General features: G+C 42.9%; 1 protein-coding gene across 1 annotated transcript; it reads left to right on the top strand.

The window, feature by feature from the left end:
* Positions 1 to 1,982: 1,982 nt before the first annotated feature.
* Positions 1,983 to 20,950, top strand: LOC310940089 (junction-mediating and -regulatory protein-like; the record flags this gene model as incomplete). The annotated part of the gene is made up of 10 exons (XM_083905012.1): positions 1,983 to 2,750; positions 5,470 to 5,643; positions 12,893 to 13,043; positions 14,937 to 15,106; positions 15,189 to 15,354; positions 16,460 to 16,632; positions 17,710 to 17,787; positions 18,211 to 18,306; positions 18,391 to 18,889; positions 20,613 to 20,950. The coding sequence occupies 10 exons, from the start codon at positions 1,983 to 1,985 to the stop codon at positions 20,948 to 20,950; spliced, it is 2,613 nt and encodes an 870-aa protein (XP_083761138.1).
* Positions 20,951 to 23,373: the final 2,423 nt, after the last annotated feature.

The raw sequence follows: 23,373 nt of genomic DNA on the forward strand, positions 1-23,373 counted from the left end.
GGTTCCACCGAGATTTGAACTCGGATCGCTGGATTCAGAGTCCAGAGTGCTAACCATTACACCATGGAACCGCTTGGCTCCACACATATCACCCTTAGCTATATAAACGGGTATCAGACCTAGTATACGAATTTATGTTGTAATCTGGTCACTGATCGAGTCATAAGGGTGAAAATAACGTTCTATTCACATTCAAAACACACACACAAATCCCAAAACACATGCAGAAGCGAAAACACCAGCATATTCAAAAACGGAAGACCAGGAAGCCGTTACGATACTCGAGGACTACTTCATTCTTAGTTTTAGTTTAGTTTATTAAAATGCCTTAATAGTCAAGCTATCCGACACTTGTTTTTGTGTTGTCAAACTATCTGACGCTGTATTTTAACGCCTGAATTACAAAGGGATTTACGGTATTTAAAAAAAAAAAAGAAGCCTGCAGTCAAGCTGATTTTTAAGGACATCAATATCCGGTTTTCAAAATAAAACATTCAGATATCACCGTATCCGTGTACACGTTTGAAACCACATGTCGTCGCAGCTATGTTTCAGAGACCTATTAATCGTATATAAGCATCTTTACAAAGTACTATATCGTAAAAACGGCGTTGTTACAGGATTAAAATGTAAAAATATCATGTGCAAAACAGCAGGGGACAACGTGTTTTAGGGGTTCGATGAGTGTTTCTGATTCACGTAGTCACAACATGTGTGTATAAGTGAAGATACAGGCGAAAACCGCTTTTATACGTGCGATAATAACAATGTCATTTGTCTACTCGTATGGCTCTCGTGGTTGAAAACGACGAGGTTCTACCGAGATTTGAACTCGGATCGCTGGATTCAAAGTCCAGAGTGCTAACCATTACACCATAGAACCGCACGTCTCTCCAGCGCCCCTTCAGGTAGAAGTTCGTGTTCTCAGAGTAGATTGACGCACGCATTGTATTGTAACACAACATGTTAGCATCTTTAGAGCCCCTAGGGGAAACCACTTTTATATGCGGTCATTCAGGGTTATTTGTGCGTACTTTGCTTACGTTTAAATGTCCACACATGTAAAATGAATGAAGATAAACGTAGCCTTTCTATGCTATGCTATGCTATCTGCTTGTGTGTCTACGCTAGCACGTCCTTACGTGCCCTCAACTTCTCGATGTTGCTTTCAAACGCCCTCGGAAAAAGAAGAGCAACATCGATATATTGCCCACCGCCCAGTCTGTTGTTAAAAAAATACAGATTTGTTCGTAGCTTCTGTTAATCAGCGAAGCCTTTAGTAACGTAAAAAAAAACCACATAATAAATTCCGAGTAATTAATTGCAGTTCAAGTGCTGCCGTGTTCGGTGATAGCTTATCTTACGGCTGTCAAGTCAAGGCGACGTTCGGAGTAAATTCACGATATTTCTCGGAGCACTTGAACGCGGCATCGTAATTCTGCGTATGTACGGTGCGTGTGTTTTGCTGAGCGGACAAATGGAGAGAAAACACGGTCATACTGTTGTTATGACTCTGGGAGGATGTTGTTGACTTCTGTGAAGACTCACAGGTGATAGAACATCCTGTCCGCGACTCCAGCGTCCGTGTGCGTGTGTTTGAACGATGCTGCTGCTGCGTTCGCGTCCCGTCGTTACTTTGAGGTGCGGATGACGGAATAACAACAATAACGGAGCACAGCTGATTGTGAACACACGGTGTCCGCGTCACTGTCGGCGGAGGATGACATGAGCGGGAGGCTGCGGTAGATAGTTGCACAGAGATGGGAAACGACACCGCGCTGCTCCAAAATCATCCGCCCGAGTGCAGGAGGAGGAGGAGGAGGAGGAGGGAAGAACCTCGGGCTGAACATCCTCCGAGCGAAGTCGGTGTTTAGTAAAGACGCACCGTTTTACTGACTCACCCCCTCCCCTTAAAAAAAACAACAACAACAACAAAAAAACGGTGGTGCAGCTGATTTAATTCATAAATTCCCCCCGCAGAAATGTCCTTCACTATGGAGGATAACGTGGAGTCCGGCTGGGTGGCGGTTCGTCCGAACGCGTTCGAGGAGAAGGAGAAGCATAAATTCGTGTTTATCGTGGCGTGGAACGAGGTGGAGGGCAAATTTGCCGTGACGTGTCACGACAGGACGGTGCAGCGGAGAAGCTTCGGCCGGGAGAGTCTGGCGGAGGCGACCGGACAAGATGGGGACCAAACAAAATGGCACGATTTAAGTCCTGCGAGGGACAAAGTGTCGAGGAGCCCCGGCAGAACCAAGTCCCACAAAGAGACCAAAGCGGGTTTGGTCAAGATTCAAGCGGTGCTGAGACCCACAGCGTCCCCCGTAACAGAGGAGCCGCTGTCCCCGTCACTGGACAGCCTGGACCTGGAGGAGCTGGACAGTCTGAGCCGGGAGGACTGCAGCTGGGCCGGACTCTTCTCCTTCCAGGACCTCCGCGCCGTCCACCTGCAGCTGTGCTCGGTCAACTCAGACCTGGAGCCGTGTCTGCCGGTGTTCCCGGAGGAGCCGGCCGGGATGTGGACGGTGCTGTTCGGCTCCGCGGAGGTGCCCGAGGCCGAGATGGACGAGCTGTGCCGCCGGCTGCAGGTGTACCTGGGCTACGCGCTCGACACGTGCGGATGGAAGATCCTGTCGCAGGTGCTGTTCACGGAAAACGACGACCCGGACGAGTACTACGAGAGCCTGAGCGAGCTGCGGCAGTCCGGCTACGAGGAGGCGCTCAGCCGGGCAACAGGACATCTGCAGGAGGTGAGAGTTTGACCCTGAACGCAGCAGCAGCTGCAGCCTCCTCTGTGTAATTCATGATAAAGTCCTCATGTGGAGCTTCCACAGCAGTGTCCTCACTATATCTGCACTGTACTGGAAGCTGTGTCATTACCTAATGGTAGTGAGGAAGTAGACATGATGGATGCATCCCATTAAGAACAAAACAAAGCAGTATACAGGTCAATAACAAGGAGACTGCTGCGTGACACACACGTCACTCAACAACAACAACAACACAAACAAGTGTGTTCCAAACCTTACTTTAAAGATATTGTGTTGTTGTCTGAGAGATTATGATAATAATAATAATAATAATAATCCAGTGTATTCACTAACAAAGATACAGTTTATCATTGACTGTGAGCTTAATATAAACAGACATGATATTGATACTCACTCACTCTCACATTGTTCCACTTATCAGTGGAAGTAGATTAATGCATCCTTGACTCCTGGAGCCAGACACAGGAAGAAGTCTTCAGATAAAAGAGGTGAGAGAGTGATAATGGAAGAGTTTTTTTTTTTAATATATCTGGTCAATGTAGTAGATGAACAATTATATATATATATATATATATATATATATATATATATATATATATAATATGATTATTTGGGTAATTGTTTGGTCCATAAAGTGTCAGGAAATGTTGATCGGTCTTTCCCAAACCTTAAAATTATGATGTTTTCAAATGTCTTGTTTTGTCCACAGCCCAAAACAATTTAAGCCTCATTGATTTGTTCTTATATGGAGCAAAGAAACCAGAAAATATTCACATTTAAGAAGCTCAAATCTCAATCATTCATTCATCTTATAGAACACGTGTCAAACTCAAGGCCCGGGGGCCAGATGTGGCCTGCCACGTCTATTTATGTGGCCCGCGAGTGATTAATTGGTGTTGAAAATCTGTGTTAAAATAAGTCTATGCTGCTTTAAGGCGTGCGTTGACCATAAACTACATTTCCCACAATGCACGGCGATGGCGTTACCCCGCAAAGGGACGGCACCGCCACTAGATCGCAGTGTATCATGGTAAATGCATCATGCGACGAGTGAAATTGAATAAGTAAATACAGAAAGTTATTTAGCAATATGTTACGGAGTAGTTACCTTTATTTTACATTATATTTGGTTACATTTATTCTGTATGACAGTTACATCTGGCCCTTTGAGGGGAACCATTACGCTGATGTGACCCTCAGTGAAAATGAGTTTGACACCTCTGTTTTAGAAGATCAGATGTTTACCTGTCATTTGGGACTAAAAAAAAACTTGCGTGATCCATCCATCCATATTCTACCGCTTTATCCTAAAGTAATAACAAGATACAGGACAGGTTTTTAATGATAAAAGTGTGTTTACGGTTGCTGTCATTTAAAAAAGTAACAGAGAGCGTGAGAGGCTGGATGTGTTTGTATGATTTTCTGACCAAGGTGTTTCCTCTCTGCTGTGAGCAGAAAATAATCCACGTCATTCCCACACCCACTCTTGTTAGCACAGACTAGAGACACACACACACACACACACACACACACTTATGATTAATAAACCCAGACACAGGAAATGTCACTGTGCAAACCGAACATGAAACCCCTCATTTTGAAGGCGTTTCATGAGAATGCTTCAGATCTTATATCTGTCTCTTTATCACAGGCCTGTTTCTTCTGTCTGCAGTGCTCTGTCTGTGTAATTCATTTAAACACAGCACGCAGTTTGTTGGTTTGTGGAATCTCTCCATCGCTCCCTATCACTCTCTCACACACACACACAGAGACATTGATCGCATCACTCCATTTGTGGGCTGGGTTAATGGCTGTTTCAGTGCTTGCTTGTAACCTACAGGATTGTTCAGTCTGGCAAAAGAAAAAAAAAGAGTGCATATCGATCATATTCCCAGCAGCAGAAAGGACTGTGCTCATTGAGTGAGCTCAGACGCACTCCTATTACTTACTCTTACACGAAGCATCCCGATAGTCTGATTGCAAGGTGCAAGTATCCGTGGTTGTTTGACACGGCTTTGCTGCCTTTCGTTTACAAAGACGACAGACACTTGGTATCCGTGTCTGTGTAGCTTGTTCTCGCACATGCTCGGGACTCTGGGAGGATTTTTTGTGAGATCCCAGAGATTCTCCTGCCAGCTCGTTGGTTTAATCTCGGAGTTAATGACGGAGTAAACTCTGAAAATCCACAGCACGAGAAATGCCAGATCATTTCAGAGTGACTGTGTGGACGAGTGCATGCTGCATTCACAAGCCATGGTACCACCCTCATCATATCTGGATCCCGCAGTGCTTCTTCTGCAGTCGTGAAAGGCTCTCGCCCACACATTTCCCCTGCTGCATTCATCATATATGAGGTCTGGAGGAGGATAATGGTGGGACCAAAGTCTCCAGATATTACCTTTCTGTGTGAAATGGCCTCCAGAACCAAAGTTTAAACCGTACATGTTGGTTCGGAACCTGAAAAATAGTTGGTTCTTCAGTGAGCTTGTCCTAGGGTTAGGGTTAGGGTTAGGGTTAGCTACACGGGATGACGTCCTCCCACGTTGGTTCCTCTTAAACTGGTGAGGGCAAGATAGCACCAAGGTTCTGAGGCTCCAGAACGGAGCCAGAACCAGAACTGCGTCAGTCTGAAAGTTGCACAGTTAGATTGTAATGGACTTTGTTTACATGATGACTGTAATGTGTGTGCACCATGCAGCTCCTGGAGAAGCACAAGACCATGGAGAGCATGGTGGAGCTGCTGAAGCTGTATGACGAAGAAGACCAGGCCTATGGAGGTTTGCTGGAGGCGTCCACGCAGCTGTACCAGTACCTGCTGCAGCCTTTCAGAGACATGAGGGAACTAGCAATGCTTCGCCGACAGCAGATCAAGGTAAGAGAAGAAGTATGATTTATTTTTTACATCTGTAGATGTTTGGTTTTTCCTAAAGAGGAATGATTTAGTGTTATTTGTATGCTGTTAGACCTGACTGGGGGAGTGTTTGTGTGTGTGTGCAGTTGCAGCACATGAGGGAGGGGCATGATTTACGATGACAGTAGGCGTTTGTGACGGCTCACTGACTGAAAGTGAGAGTGCAAGAGTATGTGGTGCCATGGTGTAATGGTTAGCACTCTGGACTCTGAATCCAGCGATCCGAGTTCAAATCTCGGTGGGACCTACTATTGACAACTTATTTAATTGTTCGCAATGTAAATGTATAAATTGTCGTCCACATTTAAAAGCCATCATGGTGTTAAAATAACTCTGTTTGAATGGAAGTCTATGAGAACTGCCCATACTTTCACTTGAGTAATGACAGCAGGATAGCAGTGAAAGTGAAAGGGACGGTCTACAATAAAATAATGAGACCTGCAGGTGGCGCTGGAGCTAAAGGTGGAAGAGCTGAAGATGCTGAGATGTTTGGATGGTAATGACCAGGATGGACCAGATTAAGTCTCCAGATATTACCTTTCTGTCTGAAATGGCTTCTGCTCAGTTAGCCCTTTCACACCGACAGGACTCCATTCCAGAAGCTAAGTTTTAACCGTGCAAGTTGGTTCAGAACCTGAAAAGTTGGTTCTCAAGCCAAAAAAATAGTTGGTTCTTCACAGAACCGAGGGTGGGGCATGTTTTACGACAACAGTAGGCTTTTCTCACGGCTAACTCACTGAAAGTGAGACCACAGGAGTATGTGGTTCCATGGTGTAATGGTTAGCACTCTGGACTCTGAATCCAGCGATCCGAGTTCAAATCTCGGTGGGACCTACTATTGACAACTTATTTAATTGTTCGCAATGTAAATGTATAAATTGTCGTCCACATTTAAAAGCCATCATGGTGTTAAAATAACTCTGTTTGAATGGAAGTCTATGAGAACTGCCCATACTTTCACTTGATTAATGACAGCAGGATAGCAGTGAAAGTGAAAGGGACGGTCTACAATAAAATAATGAGACCTGCAGGTGGCGCTGGAGCTAAAGGTGGAAGAGCTGAAGATGCTGAGATGTTTGGATGGGAGTGACCAGGATGGACCAGATTAAGTCTCCAGATATTACCTTTCTGTCTGAAATGGCTTCTGCTCAGTTAGCCCTTTCACACCGACAGGACTCCATTCCAGAAGCTAAGTTTTAACCGTGCAAGTTGGTTCAGAACCTGAAAAGTTGGTTCTCAAACCCCCAAAATAGTTGGTTCTTCACAGAACCGAGCGTGGGGCATGATTTACGACAACAGTAGGCGCTTCTGGAAGTTCACTCACTGAAAGTGAGACCACAGGAGTATGTGGTGCCATGGTGTAATGGTTAGCACTCTGGACTCTGAATCCAGCGATCCGAGTTCAAATCTCGGTGGGACCTACTATTGACAACTTATTTAATTGTTCGCAATGTAAATGAATAAATTGTCGTCCACGTTTAAACGCCATCATGGTGTGAAAAGAACTCTGTTTGAATGAAAGTCTATGAGAATTGCCCATACTTTCACGTGATTAATGACAGCAGGATAGCAGTGAAAGTGAAAGGGAAGGTCTACAAGACGATCGTAAGACCTGGAGGTGGAAGAGCTGAAGATGCTGAGATGTTTGGTTGGGAGTGACCAAGATGGACTGGATTAAGTCTCCAGATATTACCTTCCCATCTAAAATGGCCTCTGCTTAGTAAGCCCTTTCACACAGACAGGAATCCGTGCCGGTTCAAGAAGCTAAATTTAAACCGTGCAAGTTGGTTCACAACCTGAAAAGTTGGTTCTCAAACCCCCAAAATAGTTGGTTCTTCACAGAACTGCGGGTGGGGCATGATTTTACGACAACAGTAGGCTTCTGACGGGTCAGTTACTGAAAGTGAGACTGCAGAAGTATGTGGTTCCATGGTGTAATGGTTAGCACTCTGGACTCTGAATCCAGCGATCCGAGTTCAAATCTCGGTGGGACCTACTATTGACAACTTATTTAATTGTTCGCAATGTAAATGAATAAATTGTCGTCCACGTTTAAACGCCATCATGGTGTGAAAAGAACTCTGTTTGAATGAAAGTCTATGAGAATTGCCCATACTTTCACGTGATTAATGACAGCAGGATAGCAGTGAAAGTGAAAGGGAAGGTCTACAAGACGATCGTAAGACCTGGAGGTGGAAGAGCTGAAGATGCTGAGATGTTTGGTTGGGAGTGACCAAGATGGACTGGATTAAGTCTCCAGATATTACCTTCCCATCTAAAATGGCCTCTGCTTAGTAAGCCCTTTCACACAGACAGGAATCCGTGCCGGTTCAAGAAGCTAAATTTAAACCGTGCAAGTTGGTTCACAACCTGAAAAGTTGGTTCTCAAACCCCCAAAATAGTTGGTTCTTCACAGAACTGCGGGTGGGGCATGATTTTACGACAACAGTAGGCTTCTGACGGGTCAGTTACTGAAAGTGAGACTGCAGAAGTATGTGGTTCCATGGTGTAATGGTTAGCACTCTGGACTCTGAATCCAGCGATCCGAGTTCAAATCTCGGTGGGACCTACTATTGACAACTTATTTAATTGTTCGCAATGTAAATGAATAAATTGTCGTCCACGTTTAAACGCCATCATGGTGTGAAAAGAACTCTGTTTGAATGGAAGTCTATGAGAATTGCCCATACTTTCACTTGATTAATGACAGCAGGATAGCAGTGAAAGTGAAAGGGAAGGTCTACAAGACGATCGTAAGACCTGGAGGTGGAAGAGCTGAAGATGCTGAGATGTTTGGTTGGGAGTGACCAAGATGGACTGGATTAAGTCTCCAGATATTACCTTCCCATCTAAAATGGCCTCTGCTTTGTAAGCCCTTTCACACAGACAGGAATCTGTGCCGGTTCAAGAAGCTAAATTTAAACCGTGCAAGTTGGTTCACAACCTGAAAAGTTGGTTCACAACCTGAAAAGTTGGTTCTCAAACCCCCAAAATAGTTGGTTCTTCACAGAACTGAGGGTGGTGCATGATTTTACGACCACAGTAGGCCTTTCTGACGGCTTACTCACTGAAAGTGAGACAGTGGGAGTATGTGGTTCCATGGTGTAATGGTTAGCACTCTGGACTCTGAATCCAGCGATCCGAGTTCAAATCTCGGTGGGACCTACTATTGACAACTTCTTTGATTGTTCTCAATGTAAATGTATACATTGTCATCCACATTTAAACACCATCATGGTGTGAAAAGAACTCTGTTTGAATGGAAGTCTATGATAAAATACCTGTACTTTCACTTGATTTAAGACACCAGGGTAGTAGCAAAAGTCAAAGGGAAGGTCTACAATATGGTATTGAGACCTGCTGTGATGTATGGCTTTGCGGGGGGGGGGGAGCTAGAAGTGGCAGAGCTGAAGATGCTGAGATGTTTGGTTGGGAGTGACCAGGATGGACCAGATTTGAAATGAACACATTTGAGGAAGGGACAAGCTCAGGTTGAACGGTTTAGCGATGATGTAAGAGCGTCAAGGTTGAGATGGCTTCGTCATCATTGAAGATGGAGCTGCCTGCCGGGCAGGAGGAAAAGAGGAAGACCACCAGAGAAGGTTCATGGATGTTGTGAAGGAGGACATGAGGACAGTTGGTGTAACAGAAGAGGCAGATGATCGACTGTGGCGATCCCTAAAGGGAAAAGCCAAAAGACGAAGAAGAACTCGACTGTATATACAAATGGACTTAGAATCTCAAGGCTTCAAAAGAGGGGTTTGTTTTGCAGCTGGAAGACTTTCTAGTCTAAGAACGTGAACAAAGTCGGGGCCCAAATCCTGAACTGACCCTGTAATTTGCATCGATGGCATTTGACCAAGCCTCATGATTCTGCACTGACAAGAACACAGCGTACACACCACAACACAGACGATAGTTCAGTCGTAGGATAAACATCTACAAGCCGTACATGGTGATGATGATTTTCATCTATGAGAAAATAGAAATATGACACCGTGTTTTGTGTTGTGTTCCTCTCCTAAATCAGATGCTTATTCACATTATTATGAAGGAAACCGCTTCCTGTTCAGACCCATATACATAGATGAATCCTCTATTTCTTTACCAGCTTTGACATTGAATAATTACAAAACACTGGATGCTCAGTGAGTCTTTGTGTTTTGTTGTGCGTTGTGAAAAGCTGCCATTTAGGTCAGTAAAGCAATCGGGAGGAGGAGGGGGTTGTGGGTTGTATATGTGTGCGACTGCAGAGAAGAAGAAGAAGAAGAAGACAGAGGAGAGTGAATGGATAAACGGTAGGAAAGGCTTTGTTCAATCACTGCAGTGCCGAAGACACGTTTATATTTAGCTCCCTGACTCATACGCAGCACATGAGTATAAAAAAAAAAGGTGTTACATTAGCAACCAAAGAACACAAATAGCTTTTTAACCAACCTTGATTGTTGTGAACACCTTCCTGTCGAGTGTCTGGGTTGTGAGAGACATCTCTGGCCTGCTGACACACTGAAAACAACAGAGAGGGAAAGAAATTAGAGTGAAATTAAGAGGGTTTTGTTGTTGTTGTTGTTGTCTTTTTTCCTGTGAGGAAGGAAGAATCACCAGTGTCGGCTGAAGACACAACTGTGAGCACAGTGTGATTGTACTCATTGGTATGAATTATGGAGATAAAGGCCAATGAGGGAGATCACACTCTTTCTGTCACATCTTATTTTTCAACACAAGCACATTTTCCCACAGTTAGTACTGAATTGGACACCAGGATCTAAAAATCAGAAGATCTACTAACTAAAACAAAGGAAATATAGGGTTGAATAAAGTTGTATTCTTCACTAGGTTCTGAAACTAAAGACTATTTTCATAATTGATTAATCTGTTGATTATTTTCTCTTTAATCGAGTACTCGATTGATTCCATTAAATGTCAGAATATTCTAGAAAATGTTGATTTGTATTTCCCAAACCCAAATTATTCACTTTTGAGGATTTCTTTGTTATATGGAGCCAAAGAAACCAGAGAATATTCACACTTAAAGGTGCCATATGTAAGAATGTGGCCAAAAACGGTTACTACATTCAAATTCAAAATACCGAGGTCTTTTAGGTTTCGTTTTCTGACGTAACTGGCAACCCGTGGTTGCTCGGCAGCTGAGACTCTACTGACTGCAATGATTGGTAGACGGCGGTAAGTGGCGCCACATGCCAAAACATGATTTCAAAACATAAACATTAACAGCGTTAGCGGCGTCAACGCTAACCCACATTAACGCTAGAGCGTTTTCATGACGACTGACCGGAAAAAGACACGTGTGACATCATGTTTACGTGCTGCGGCGCTGTTTACCAGTTAGCTCCGTTAGCTCCTTTAGCCGTTAGCTCCTTAGCCGCTAACGCCGTTAATGCGTTAGCTTTCCCAGCACAAGTCTTCTATATTATCACATAATAATAATAGCAATAATAACAAGGTTGAGTCATGATATAGTTGCTGTATCCATGTACACTTTTTACAGACTGTATAAATTACCTGAAGTTTCTGTCTGGCTTTACTAGCGCAATGTTGCTGTTGCTGCCTCCGCATGTGCTGGGAATGTCGCCAAGCAACCTGAGATTTAAACGCTAAAGGACATTAGTTTGTGTTTTAAAGTTGCGCACTACAGCTTTAAGGTTAAACATCAGATGCTAGGTTTTATTGCTGCACACGCTATAAGTTACAACAACACAAATCACCGGTTGTAATAAGACGCAGTGAAAAAGGCTTCCAGGACAAGGAGGAAGGAGAAAGACGACGGCAGCGAGTGTAAAAATGTGGAGACTCACTGACAGCAGGAAATTGCAGTGGTAAATGATACGGCTGGTGAGTGCAACGTGAGCCGACGTGCGGCAGAGTTTTCCTGGGGTCGAACACAGAGACGCTGTGTAATTCTGCAAACATCGCTGCTCACTTTCATTCTCGTGTGTGCTGAATAGACAACTTCGGTACTTAGGCGTTGATTTTTCCTGATTTCTGTGCAATTTAATATCATTTAATACGGATTATCACGTGTGTGTATCTATAACAAAGGAGACAGGGGAATTATCTCATTGAAGCTCCTTTCAAATGGTGCATTAGCGACGTATTAAATATGAAGAGACGATCATTTAGAGGATTTAAAGATCCTGTGTGTGATATTTATTCATATTTTATGACGCTACCGGTGTTTTACATGACATTTTACAGACCGTAAAGTACTTGATTGATCGAACGATGGATTAATTACTTTATACTAAAAACAATTTAGGTTTTTTAGGTTAATTTTAGCCTTAGAATAAGCCTTTTATATGTCCTCTAGGCAAAGTCCTTGCTTTACAGAGGTTACAGTGTTTTCAATCAGTATCTCTTACCATGTTAACTTAATAATAAACCAATGAAGAAAAAGGAGGAAGCCACTGCCGCTGAGTGAAAATAATTCATTTATTCTTATTAAATTAGGAGTTATTTAGTTATTATTATTACATTATTAGTTATTAAAATGTGTTTTGTTATTGATTCCCTGCTGTGTTCCTACTTCTTGAAGGGAGATGATACTTTTATAGGTTAAAGTGTTTTTTTTCTAGATGTAAATATTTACAGAAGATTTGGTTCTAGTGCACGAATCTCTGTTTTAGTGACTCGTTTGTAAAAGAATAGTATAGCATATTAACTCGTGTCTTGTGTGTGAGGATGTACACAATGGTCCCAGGACGGTGAAAGGACTACAAACTGCAGTTTGTTTGTCTTTAATTACTCTGTTCCATATATGATCTCTCTGTGCATATGTAGATTTTAACCTGTTCTGTCGGGTAAACAGAACTTAACAGCTCCTAATTAGGTTTTATGAAGGGAAACAGGTGATTGTTTTTGTTCTCTAGCCACTGAGTGGCAGTAATGTGCGACTCTGAGTCACGAACAGAAACAGTGTCATAAGTATTAATGAGGCTGATATCATAGCAACTACAACACTTCATTAAAAAAAAATTCCACTTCACATAATTAAGCCGAATCCAAGGGAGGAGATGTTTAAAGGAGTGTGCTGAGATGCATTTAGACCAAGAGTTTCAAACTCCTTATATATAAATCTGGTAATAATGACATTTGTGACAATATTTCACATCATTTATCACGGTAAATGTGTTCCTTTTATATCAAAAAGCTTTGATTCCTTAGACTTCTCACACTTTCCTCCTCTCGACAGATCTCCATGCAGAACGACTACCTGGGCCCGCGGCGGATCGAGGCTCTTAAAAAGGAAGACTCGGACTGGCAGAAGAAAGCTCAGGAGGCGGTCCTCAACATCCAAGAGTTCACCGTCAAATACTTTGAGATCACGGCCAGAGCTCAGAAAGGTACAACAACACCGTGCTCTCGCTGACTGTTCCTGCCAAAGACAGGGCCAATAAAACACAACAGAGGACTCAGGTTACTAACCCTAACCCTTAAACCAGGTCTTAACCCTGGCACGGACAAAATGTCCCCACAAAGATAGTTTTATACAGGAAGTACACACATACATACGCAAATAGTGACAGCGTTGGCCTTCTATTGACCTGACGTCAGGGCTAATGCGATTGGTTAGTAATGAGGCAGCACACACAGCCAGACAAGGACAATCTATTGATCGCACAGCCTCGGCAGCTCTCTCTCTCCATCTGCTTATCCAATTTTTCCCCTAATTAATGCCGCGTTCCAGAGCCCATCCAAACCAGTTGGACGTGGGACTTATCCTACCTCCAACTAGAAAAAGTGCACTGGAATACCTGTCGAAGTGGGACCTCCTACTCGCCGGAGAATAATGGCGGCGCCCATGGAGTCACACGAATAGGCTATAAACTTTACTTTTCTGTGTATAGACTTGTTTTAAAGGTACAATATGTAGTATTTATGGGTTTATATAACCCAAAATCCACTCTTTTATACATATTATGTGCTCCTGCATTGTCTAGTCGCTGTATAATAGTTTTTGTTTCATTTTCGTAGTGTTTCAAAAAGTCATGTTAAATAACATGACCGCGGACCGCGGTTGCATAGCCACTGTTAGCAGCGAGACGCCATGTTTCTACCGGAGCCTGTAAGGACAAACGCGAGAGAACAAAACAAGCGTCTCTTTACTTGTAGCGGAAGTCCCGCCTCCTCTCTCTCCGCTTCGTCTGCTACGGCCGCGGTAGCTCCGCCCTCTCCCTCGCCTCACGAACCTCATCTGCTGACACGGAGAAAGACGACGAGGACGACATTTGACCGGCTGAGGATACCGTAGCGCTCAGGGAAGGGAGGGGGTGAGCAGAGCAGCAGGTCTTTGTTGTAAATTTCAGCCTCTCCTCTAGATGGCACTATAAACTACTTATTTCCCCTTTAAACACAGGGATTTTATCACAACCTGTTTGCCATGTTATGGCGTGAAATTGTGTCGTTGTTGTTATCTGTCAGCATGAAGATACGTAGGGCTACGGTAAAAGTACACTCATGACGTTACATATCGATATGTAAGGCTTGTGTATGTAAGTAGAGAGTGAATTGCTGACAGTCAAAATGCCTCTTCAAACATAAATCGCGATGATCGTCCATGTTTTCTAACATTCGACTTCAATTGCTGGAACGCTTTAAAGGGGAAATAAGTAGTTTATAGTGACATCTAGAGGAGAGGCTGAAATTTACAACAAAGACCTGCTGCTCTGCTCACCCCCTCCCTTCCCTGAGCGCTACGGTATCCTCAGCCGGTCAAATGTCGTCCTCGTCGTCTTTCTCCGTGTCAGCAGATGAGGTTCGTGAGGCGAGGGAGAGGGCGAGCTACCGCGGCCATAGAAGACGAAGCGGAGAGAGAGGAGGCGGGACTTCCGCTACAAGTAAAGAGACGCTCGTTTTGTTCTCTCGCGTTTGTCCTTACAGGCTCCGGTAGAAACATGGTGTCTCGCTGCTAACAGTGGCTATGCAACCGCGGTCCGCGGTCATGTTATTTAACATGACTTTTTGAAACACTACCAAAAATGAAACAAAAACTATTATACAGTGACTAGACAATGCAGGAGCACATAGTATGTATAAAAACGTGGATTTTGGGTTATATAAACCCATAAATACTACATATTGTACCTTTAAAGTAGGAGCTAGTACAATTCAGGTAGGATTATGTCCCACATCCCCATTTGTTTGTATGGGCTCTGGAACAACGCAGCATAAATGATCCATTCCATTTCCGGGAAGTGTCGTCACTCGTCTGCTCTTGCTTTTTCGCAAACGTACAGGAGTGTACGAGCGCATGAAGGTGGACCAGCGCAAGTTTGGCAAGTCCTCGTGGACGACGGCCGTGGAGCGCATGGAGCGCCTGCGCTACACCGTCGCCAAGGAGACGCTGCAGCTCCAGAGAGCCAGGGAGATCAGCCTGGAGCAGCGGAAGCACACGCTCCGAGACGAGGTGCGGCGCTAACACACAAACAAACACAAACAAACACATGCACCGTTGCGAACACAGTTGTCCCCGTGTGTGTCTCCTGCAGATGCAGAGTCTGTGCAGCAGTGACGATGCCATCGCCCTCTTAGACTACATGGAGACTCAGTACTATGAGCTCCAGCTGCAGCTGTACGACATCCAGGCCGATATACTACAGTGTGAGGAGCTGCTGCTCACTGCGCAACTGGACAGCATCCGCAGGCTAATGACAGGTGTGGCTTTCCTTTTTTTTTTTTGAATGTATGTCCCTTGAATTATTATACAATATAAAAAAAACTCTATAATAAAATCATCCTCCTTACTTTTAAATCCCTCGATGCTCTGACCGTGGAGAACGCATGGAGAAATTATGATTTCTTCTCCTTAATCCTGATTTATTAAAGGTGCATTATGTAATAAATCTCAAGCAATTGGCCATAAAATCCTCCTAATATGTCACAGAGACTCAGGAATAATGTTCATATAACAAACTGAACTCACCAACAACAACAGTACAGACAAAATATTTGCATTAAAAAAAAAATCTTTTGCAGACTGCAAATCATGTTTATGTTTTGAAATCATGTTTTGGCATGTGGCGCCACCTACCGCCGTCTACCAATCATTGCAGTCAGTAGAGTCTCAGCTGCCGAGCAACCACGGGTTGCCAGTTACGTCTGAAAACGAAACCTAAAAGACCTCGGTATTTTGAATTTGAATGTATTAACCGCTTTTGGACACATTCTTACATATGGCGCCTTTAAACAAATAAATTGACTTCGAAACGTAAATAAAAGACGTAATAATAGTGTGCGGAACGTGGAAAAAAACCTCTAACCCAACAGCTAATAAATAAAGCTACGGTGCTCTGCTTGTACGCAGCCCGCAGGATCGCATCACAATCACTGAGAACAGGTGAGCGTCATCTGATCCATAAACCTACATTTCCATCAAGAAATTCAACATAATAATATCATAATTTAAATAAATCAGAACAGGCAAAATTCTAAACGCTTATTATTATGGCTCCAAAAGCTCAAATCTGAATCACAAATTAAAACAGGACTATTCGCAAATCACAAAGGCTGTAGTTTACGGGGAAGAAGTGAACATGCAAACTCCACACAGGACTCCAACCAAACTTGTTATTAAAGTAAAGCAAAGTAAAGTCTAAATGATTATTATGTGTATTATGTGTTGGTTCTGCATGGTCATTTGCATTTGCACTGGTGTAATGTAATGTAATGTGTGTGTGTATGTGTGTGGTGTCACACTTATTATTTCGCATCTATTGGAGTCCATCCATGTATGTGCATGTGTGTGTGTGTGCGCCTTCAGAGCACCAGGATGAAGTGGTGTACTATGACACCTTTGAAAGTGCCGATGATATTACAGAGGATGACTCTGCTGCTGAGAGGGAAGAGCTGCGCCGACTGCAGCTCAGCGCTCGACAGCTGGAGGCCAGAAGGGGGCGCATCACTGCCAAACGCTCCTACCTGAGGAAGAAGAAGGTGTGTATCCATCCTTTAGTTCTGGTTTAAACGCCCTGTCAGTGTGTAAGAGTCAATGTATTGTGCGCTTTTTTCTTTTGTCAAAATTTGGACGACATACTAATGTATAACTTTTTTTCACATTTTGGACAAAAAATTTCAAAAAAAAAAATTCTCAAAATTTGGACGACATACTAATGTATGATTTTTTTGGTCAAAATTTAGAAAAAAAAAATTCTCAAAATTTGGACAACATACTAATGTATGACTTTTTTTGTCAAAAACAAGGAGAAGATTGATGACGGTATGTTGTCCAAATTTGGAGAATTTTTTTTCCCAAAATTTTGACAACATACTAATGTATGACTTTTTTTGTCAAAATTTCCCCAAAAAATTCTAAAAATTTGGCAACATACTAATATTTTTTTTTGTTGTCAAAATGTCGGAAAAAAAATTGTTCTAAAAATCTGGACAACAAACTAAGGTGTGACTTTTTTGTCAAAATTTTGGGGAAAAAAATTCTCAAAATTTGGAAAACATACTAATGTATGACTTTTTTTGTCAAAATTTAGAGAAAAAAAATCTAAAAATTTGGCAACATACTAATGTTTTAATTTTTTTGTCAAAATGTTGAGAGAACATTTTTTTTTTTAAATTTGGACGACATACTAATGTGTGACTTTGTCCAAATTTTGGAAAAATAAATTTTTTTCTCAAAATTTGGACGACATACTAATGTATGACTTTTTTTGTCAAAATTTCGAAAAAAAAAATTCTCAAAATTTGGACAACATACTAATGTATGATATTTTTGGTCAAAATGTAAAAAAAAAAAAATTCTCAAAATTTGGATGATATACTAATGTATGACTTTTTGTCAAAATTAAAAAAAAAAATTTTTGGACGACATACTAATGTGTGACAACATTTTTTGACATTTTACACTAATGTATGACTTTTTTTTTCACATTTTGGACAAATAATTTCAGAAACATTTTTTCTCAAAATTTGGACAACATACTAATGTCTGACTTTAGATTCAATATTGCCCAACATGAGAAAATGATCAAAACAGACCTTTTCTGGCTTTTCCTGCAGGAGATCTGTGTGTCCAACCACTTTCAGAAACAGCAGATGCCTCAGTCCATCCACAAAGATTCTCAACAGCTCCTACAGGTAAACAACAACAACAACAACAAAGTAAAGGCAAGGCAGTTTCCCCTCAGTATCCATACACTCCCTGATCTCAAAAGGTTAATAATAGTATAACATTTCATCATTGGAGTTAAGCTGCTCACAAAAAGACATTGAAAAAAGCCGCCTTTACACCTGACATTAGAATGTGTTTTTCTGTGATCGGACAACGCTAAATCAACAACAACAACAACATTATCCGCACTAATGTAAGGTGAAGAAGTATGGTGGCTCACGTAGCCGTTGTAGGTGACACAGATCGGATAACAGTCCGTCCTCGCTGCATCTCAGGTGTATTTACACCCTTAATTAGAAGTGGTCAGGCGTTAATCTGGGTGCAATCTGATGACAGAAAACACATTTTAATGCCAGGCGTAAACTCCTCTAACTCGCTTCACTTTCCAGCTGAAAAACATAGACGAGGAAGACGAGGAGAGGAGGAGCAGTCGAGTGAGTCAGGAGAGACAGAAGACTCTGGACAGACTGCGCACGTTCAAACAGGTGTGTTTCTGCATCGCATTATTATTATTACCTGACAGCATCTTCTCACTCATCGGCGTCCGTTTTTTTTACCTCTTCCTGTAGCGGCATCCAGGTCAGGTCATTCTCAAGTCCACTCGGCTGCGCGCGGCCCACGCCAGGAGACGAGAGCGAGGACGGAGCGCGGACACGAGCGACCGGGACGGGGAGCGTGTCCAGACCAGAGGACCCCCGCTGTGCCTCAGCACCAGCGTGCAGACGGAGCCCAGCTCCACGCTCACCACGCAGCCCGTCAGGTGCCTGAACGTCTGCCTTCCTCCGCTGCCCGTGTCCAGTCCCGCAGACTCCTCCTGCTCCCCCTGCTCCCTGTCGTCGCTGCTGGCGTCCCCCGTCTCTCCTCCGCCTCCGCCGCCGCCGCCGCCTCCTCCTCTCCCTCCTCTACCGGTCAGGGAGGATGTTTCGCCGTCTGAGGGGAAGAGCGCAGAAGAAGAGCGCTCCCTGTCCCCGCTCGGCCCTTTCATCCCTCGCTTCTTTGACAGCAGCCAACTGATGAGCGCTCGCAAGAAGCTGAGGAAAACTCCAGAGTTTGACACGCACAGACGAGGTACTAGAGCAACTAGGGATGTCCTAATCTCTATTTATACACACACACACATGTGTAAACGCCCTGTCAGTGTGTAAGAGTAAGGAGACATTCTAATGTATGACTTTTTTGTCAAAATTTCGAAAAAAAAACATTTTCTTAAAATTTGGACAACATACTGATATATGACCTTTTTCACATTTTTGACCAAAGATTTAGACAACATTTTTTTTGTCAAAATTTGGATGACATACTAATGTATTACTTTTTTGTCAAGATTTCGAAAAAAACATTTTTTTCTCAATGTTTGGACTATATACTAATGTATGACTTTTCGTCAAAAAAAAAAAAAATTGTTCTCAAAATTTGGACGACATACTAATGTATGACTTTTTTTTCACATTTTGGACAAAAAATGTAGACATTTTTTTCGTCAAAATTTTGAAAAAAAAATTATAATATAATATAATAATATAAAAATAATATATTACATTTTTCTCAAAATTGTGACTTTTTGTCACATTTTGGACGAAAAAATTTTTTTGGGACAACATACTAATGTATGAACTCTTTTTCTCAAAAAGTTTAAAGAGGAATTTCAGGAGTTTTGGCTCAAAGTATATAACGTGTGGGTGTTAGTGAATAGTTCTTAACTTTTAGACATAGATTAATCGATGATGATTTGCCGCTTTGTCTTCCTGCAGAATTCAGAGTGAGAGCTAAGACGCTCTTAACGTAACGTTTAGATTTCCACAAGTGCTGGATCCTTGATTAATGTGAGCAGATCCTTCATGGAGCTCAGCTCAGCTCAGCTTGGACAGATTTGTAGTGACATCATCATCCTTTTTAGGACACCACGTTTACAGCCTACACAAAGCGTTAAACCTAACTTAAACCATTACCAGTTACTGCCTAACCCTCATCTTAACATAAACACGAACTACTAGTCTTGATAAGGTCAATGTTTATGCCTGAAAAGGTCTTAAAAGGCAACAAATATAAGAACATTTGAACTGAGGACAATCATAGACATAATGCATCCCCGAGCCCCTTACACTCTTAGAAATAAAAGTGCTAAGTAGAACCATATAAGGTTCTTCGGCTTGTCCACCCTTTTTGGCATAACCTTTTTATAAAGGTTCCACCTGGAACCCTTTTGGAGGGTTCCACTAAGAACCCTTTTAAAACCCTTTATTCACGAAAGGGGTTTTAAAGGGTTCTCTGGATCAAAATGGTTCTTACTGGAACCATTAGTGTTACCAAGAACCCTTGAAAAACCCTTTCTTTGGGAAAGGGTTTTTCAGAAGCAAGTGGTTCCAGGTAGAACCTCAGCCCTTGTTGAAGGACCCTTTTGGAACCCTTATTTCCAGGCGTGTACCCTAACATTAACCATCAGAACTTAATACCTAACTCTTACCCTAACCCTTTATCTCGACCTAATTCTATCCCTAAGCCTAGAACTTAACATTTTTACCAGCCAAAATGTCCTCTCTCCCATATATACGTTTTTGTTGGATCCCTATAAACGTATCCATACTAGAACACACATTCACGCTTTAGTGGGGACCAAAGCAGGTGAACGACAACAGAGCGGAAAACTCAGAGCGCTACTCAGACGTTGTATAAGAGGTGTGCGTCGAGATAAACTCAAAGCCTCTCTCTTTTAAATGTAAACGTAACAAAAGTTCCACTGTTTTCGTTGTTGTTATTGAGTTACCGTCATCAATCTTCTCCTTGTTTACAGTCAGCTCACCTATGGACGAGGTGCTGGCCTCCCTGAAGAGAGGAAGCTTCCACCTGAAGAAGGTGGACCAGCGGTCGCTGCCTCCGGCTCAGGGCGGCGGCGGCGGCGGCGGCGGCGGCGACGACGACGACGACGCCAACAGCATCCTGGCTCAGATCCGCAAGGGCGTCAAACTGAGACGCGTGCCCCGTAGAGAGAGGAGAGAGCAGGGCGAGCTGCCGGCCTCCACTGACCCTCTGACCCGGAGCATTCACGCCGCGCTGCGCCGCATCAAGGAGGCCTCGCCCGAATCGGACTCTGACGACGAGGCGCTCGCCAGCCACGAGTGGGAAAGTTAGAGCTCACACACGAACGCCTGCCCTGCGCCCTCTGGCACTGCATGCACTGCAACATAGAGAGCTGCGCTGTACTGTAAACACACACACACACACACACATATATATATATATACACACAGCTCCTAGTGTCATAACTGAACATCAACAACTCACCAAAGGATCCAAAAGGTCTGCGTTCATCACAGTCGTGTTTTAATTCTACTGTTATCATGTCGCTGTGGTTTTATTCCTGTAATCGTGTTCTGTAACGATGCCAATGTTTATTTTATATTTACTTATTTTGTCGTTTGTACTGTCGAAAAAACTCTGATGTGGTTTTCCACCATGTACTGAACACACTGTACTGAAGGTCTGAAGGTGAAACAATGGAAAGTAGTGCTAAAACATGTGAAATCACACAGGCAGAGGATGATAGGAGGGAGAAACCACAAGAGGGCAGTAGTGCACCATCATGGATGCTGACACATATACGAACACAGGTCTTTTCCTGCTGAGAGAGAGAGAGAGTTATATAAAAAGTCTTCAGAATTTGTGATTTGACCGCAAATTCACAGACGTCACCTTCAAATCCATCCATTCATTCATTAATCTACTGCTTTATCCTCTATATGAGGGAAAACCCACACACACACGTAGAACGGCCCTTGTTCAGTCACAAACCTGGGTCTTTTTGTAGCAAGGCAACAGTGCTAGCCACTCCCCCGCCGCGTGGACCCTACATTCACAAAGTTGACATCACGTTCTATGAAAGAAGTCCAGAAATTAGTGATTAATTCCATCAAATGAGAAATTAATATTCCTGTAGACCACATCTACAGTTTTATATACAGTCTATGGCTATAACCTGCAGCACACCAACAGATTTAATCTAAAAACTTAACCCCAAAAAAGCCATTTACGGATGACAGAACATGAAGACCAGCCAAAATGTCCTCACTTTCCCAAATTGTCCTCTCTCCCACTCATATATAAGTTTTTTTGGTCCTCACAAAGGTACCCATACGGATACACACACACACGTTCACGCTTTAGTGGGTACCAAAGCAGGCGAACAACAAAAGATCAGAAAACTGTAGAACCTGGAGAAAACCCACAAACACGAACGGCCCTTGTTCAGTCACAAACCTGGGTCTTTTTGTAGCAAGGCAACAGTGCTAGCCACTCCCCCGCCGCGTGGACCCTACAATCACAAAGTTGACATCACGTTCTTCTGAAAGAAGAAAGTGAAACTCGTGATCAATTCCATCAAATGAGAAATGACTGTAGTTTAATTTTCCTGTAGACCACATTTACAGTTTTATATACAGTCTATGGCTATAACCTGCAGCACACCAACAGATTTAATCCAAAAACTTAACCCCAAAAATGAGAAATGTCCTCACTTCCCAAATTCCCAAGTTTTTTTGGTCCTCACAAAGGTACCCAAACATGAACACAAACACACATGTTCACGCTTTAGTGGGTACCAAAGCAGGCGAACAACAAAAGATCAGAAAACTGTAGAAAACCCACAAACACGTATAGAACGGCCCTTGTTCAGTCACAAACCTGGGTCTTTTTGTTGCAAGGCAACAGCGCTCGCCACTCCCCCATCGCGTGGACCCTAAATGGGAACGTAATTTACAATGTTCACATCACGTTCTATGAAAGAAGACGTGAAACTAGTGATTCATTCCATCAAATGAGAAATGTCTGTAGCTTGATTTTCCTGTAGACCACATTTACAGTTTTATATACAGTCTATGGCTATGACCTGCACATCTACAGATTTAATCCAAAAACTTTGGTCCTCACAAATGTACCCGACTACCCATACAAGAACACACACATGTTCACGCTTTAGTGGGTACCAAAGCAGGCGAACAACAAAAGAAATAAAGAAAGAAATCCACAAACATGTATAGTCTGCCCCTTGTTCACCCACAAACCTCGGTCTTTTTGTTGCACGGCAACATCGCTCGCCACTCCTCCACCGCGTGGACCCTAAATGGGAACGTTATTTACAAAGCTGACATCACGTTCTATGAAAGAAGAAGAAATTAGTGATTAATTCCATCAAATGAGAAATGACTATAGTTTAATTTTCCTGTAGACCACATTTACAGTTTACAGTTTAATCCTAATCTGTCCTTCACTTTTTTTTTAGTTAGTCAGACAAAAACAAAACCTCTTTTGTAGGGGTATGGATTAGACATTAATGCTGAACAAAACACGTGCAAATCCGTCAGTTTGTCACCGCAGATTCGTGCCACTCTGCCCACTCTTCACCACCTCCGACCTTCTCTGAGTGAGTGAGTGAGTGAGTGAGGAACGAACCATCTGCTCGACTGAGGGGTGTGCGGCCGCAGAGTCACTCTGTGAAGCCACGTCTGACAACTTCTCTGCTCAGAAGATGAAGAGAGTTGTCTTTTCTAAAGTGTGTG

The sequence above is a fragment of the Microchirus variegatus genome (assembly GCF_963457635.1).
Source record: "Microchirus variegatus genome assembly, chromosome: 18".
Lineage (NCBI taxonomy): Eukaryota > Metazoa > Chordata > Actinopteri > Pleuronectiformes > Soleidae > Microchirus > Microchirus variegatus.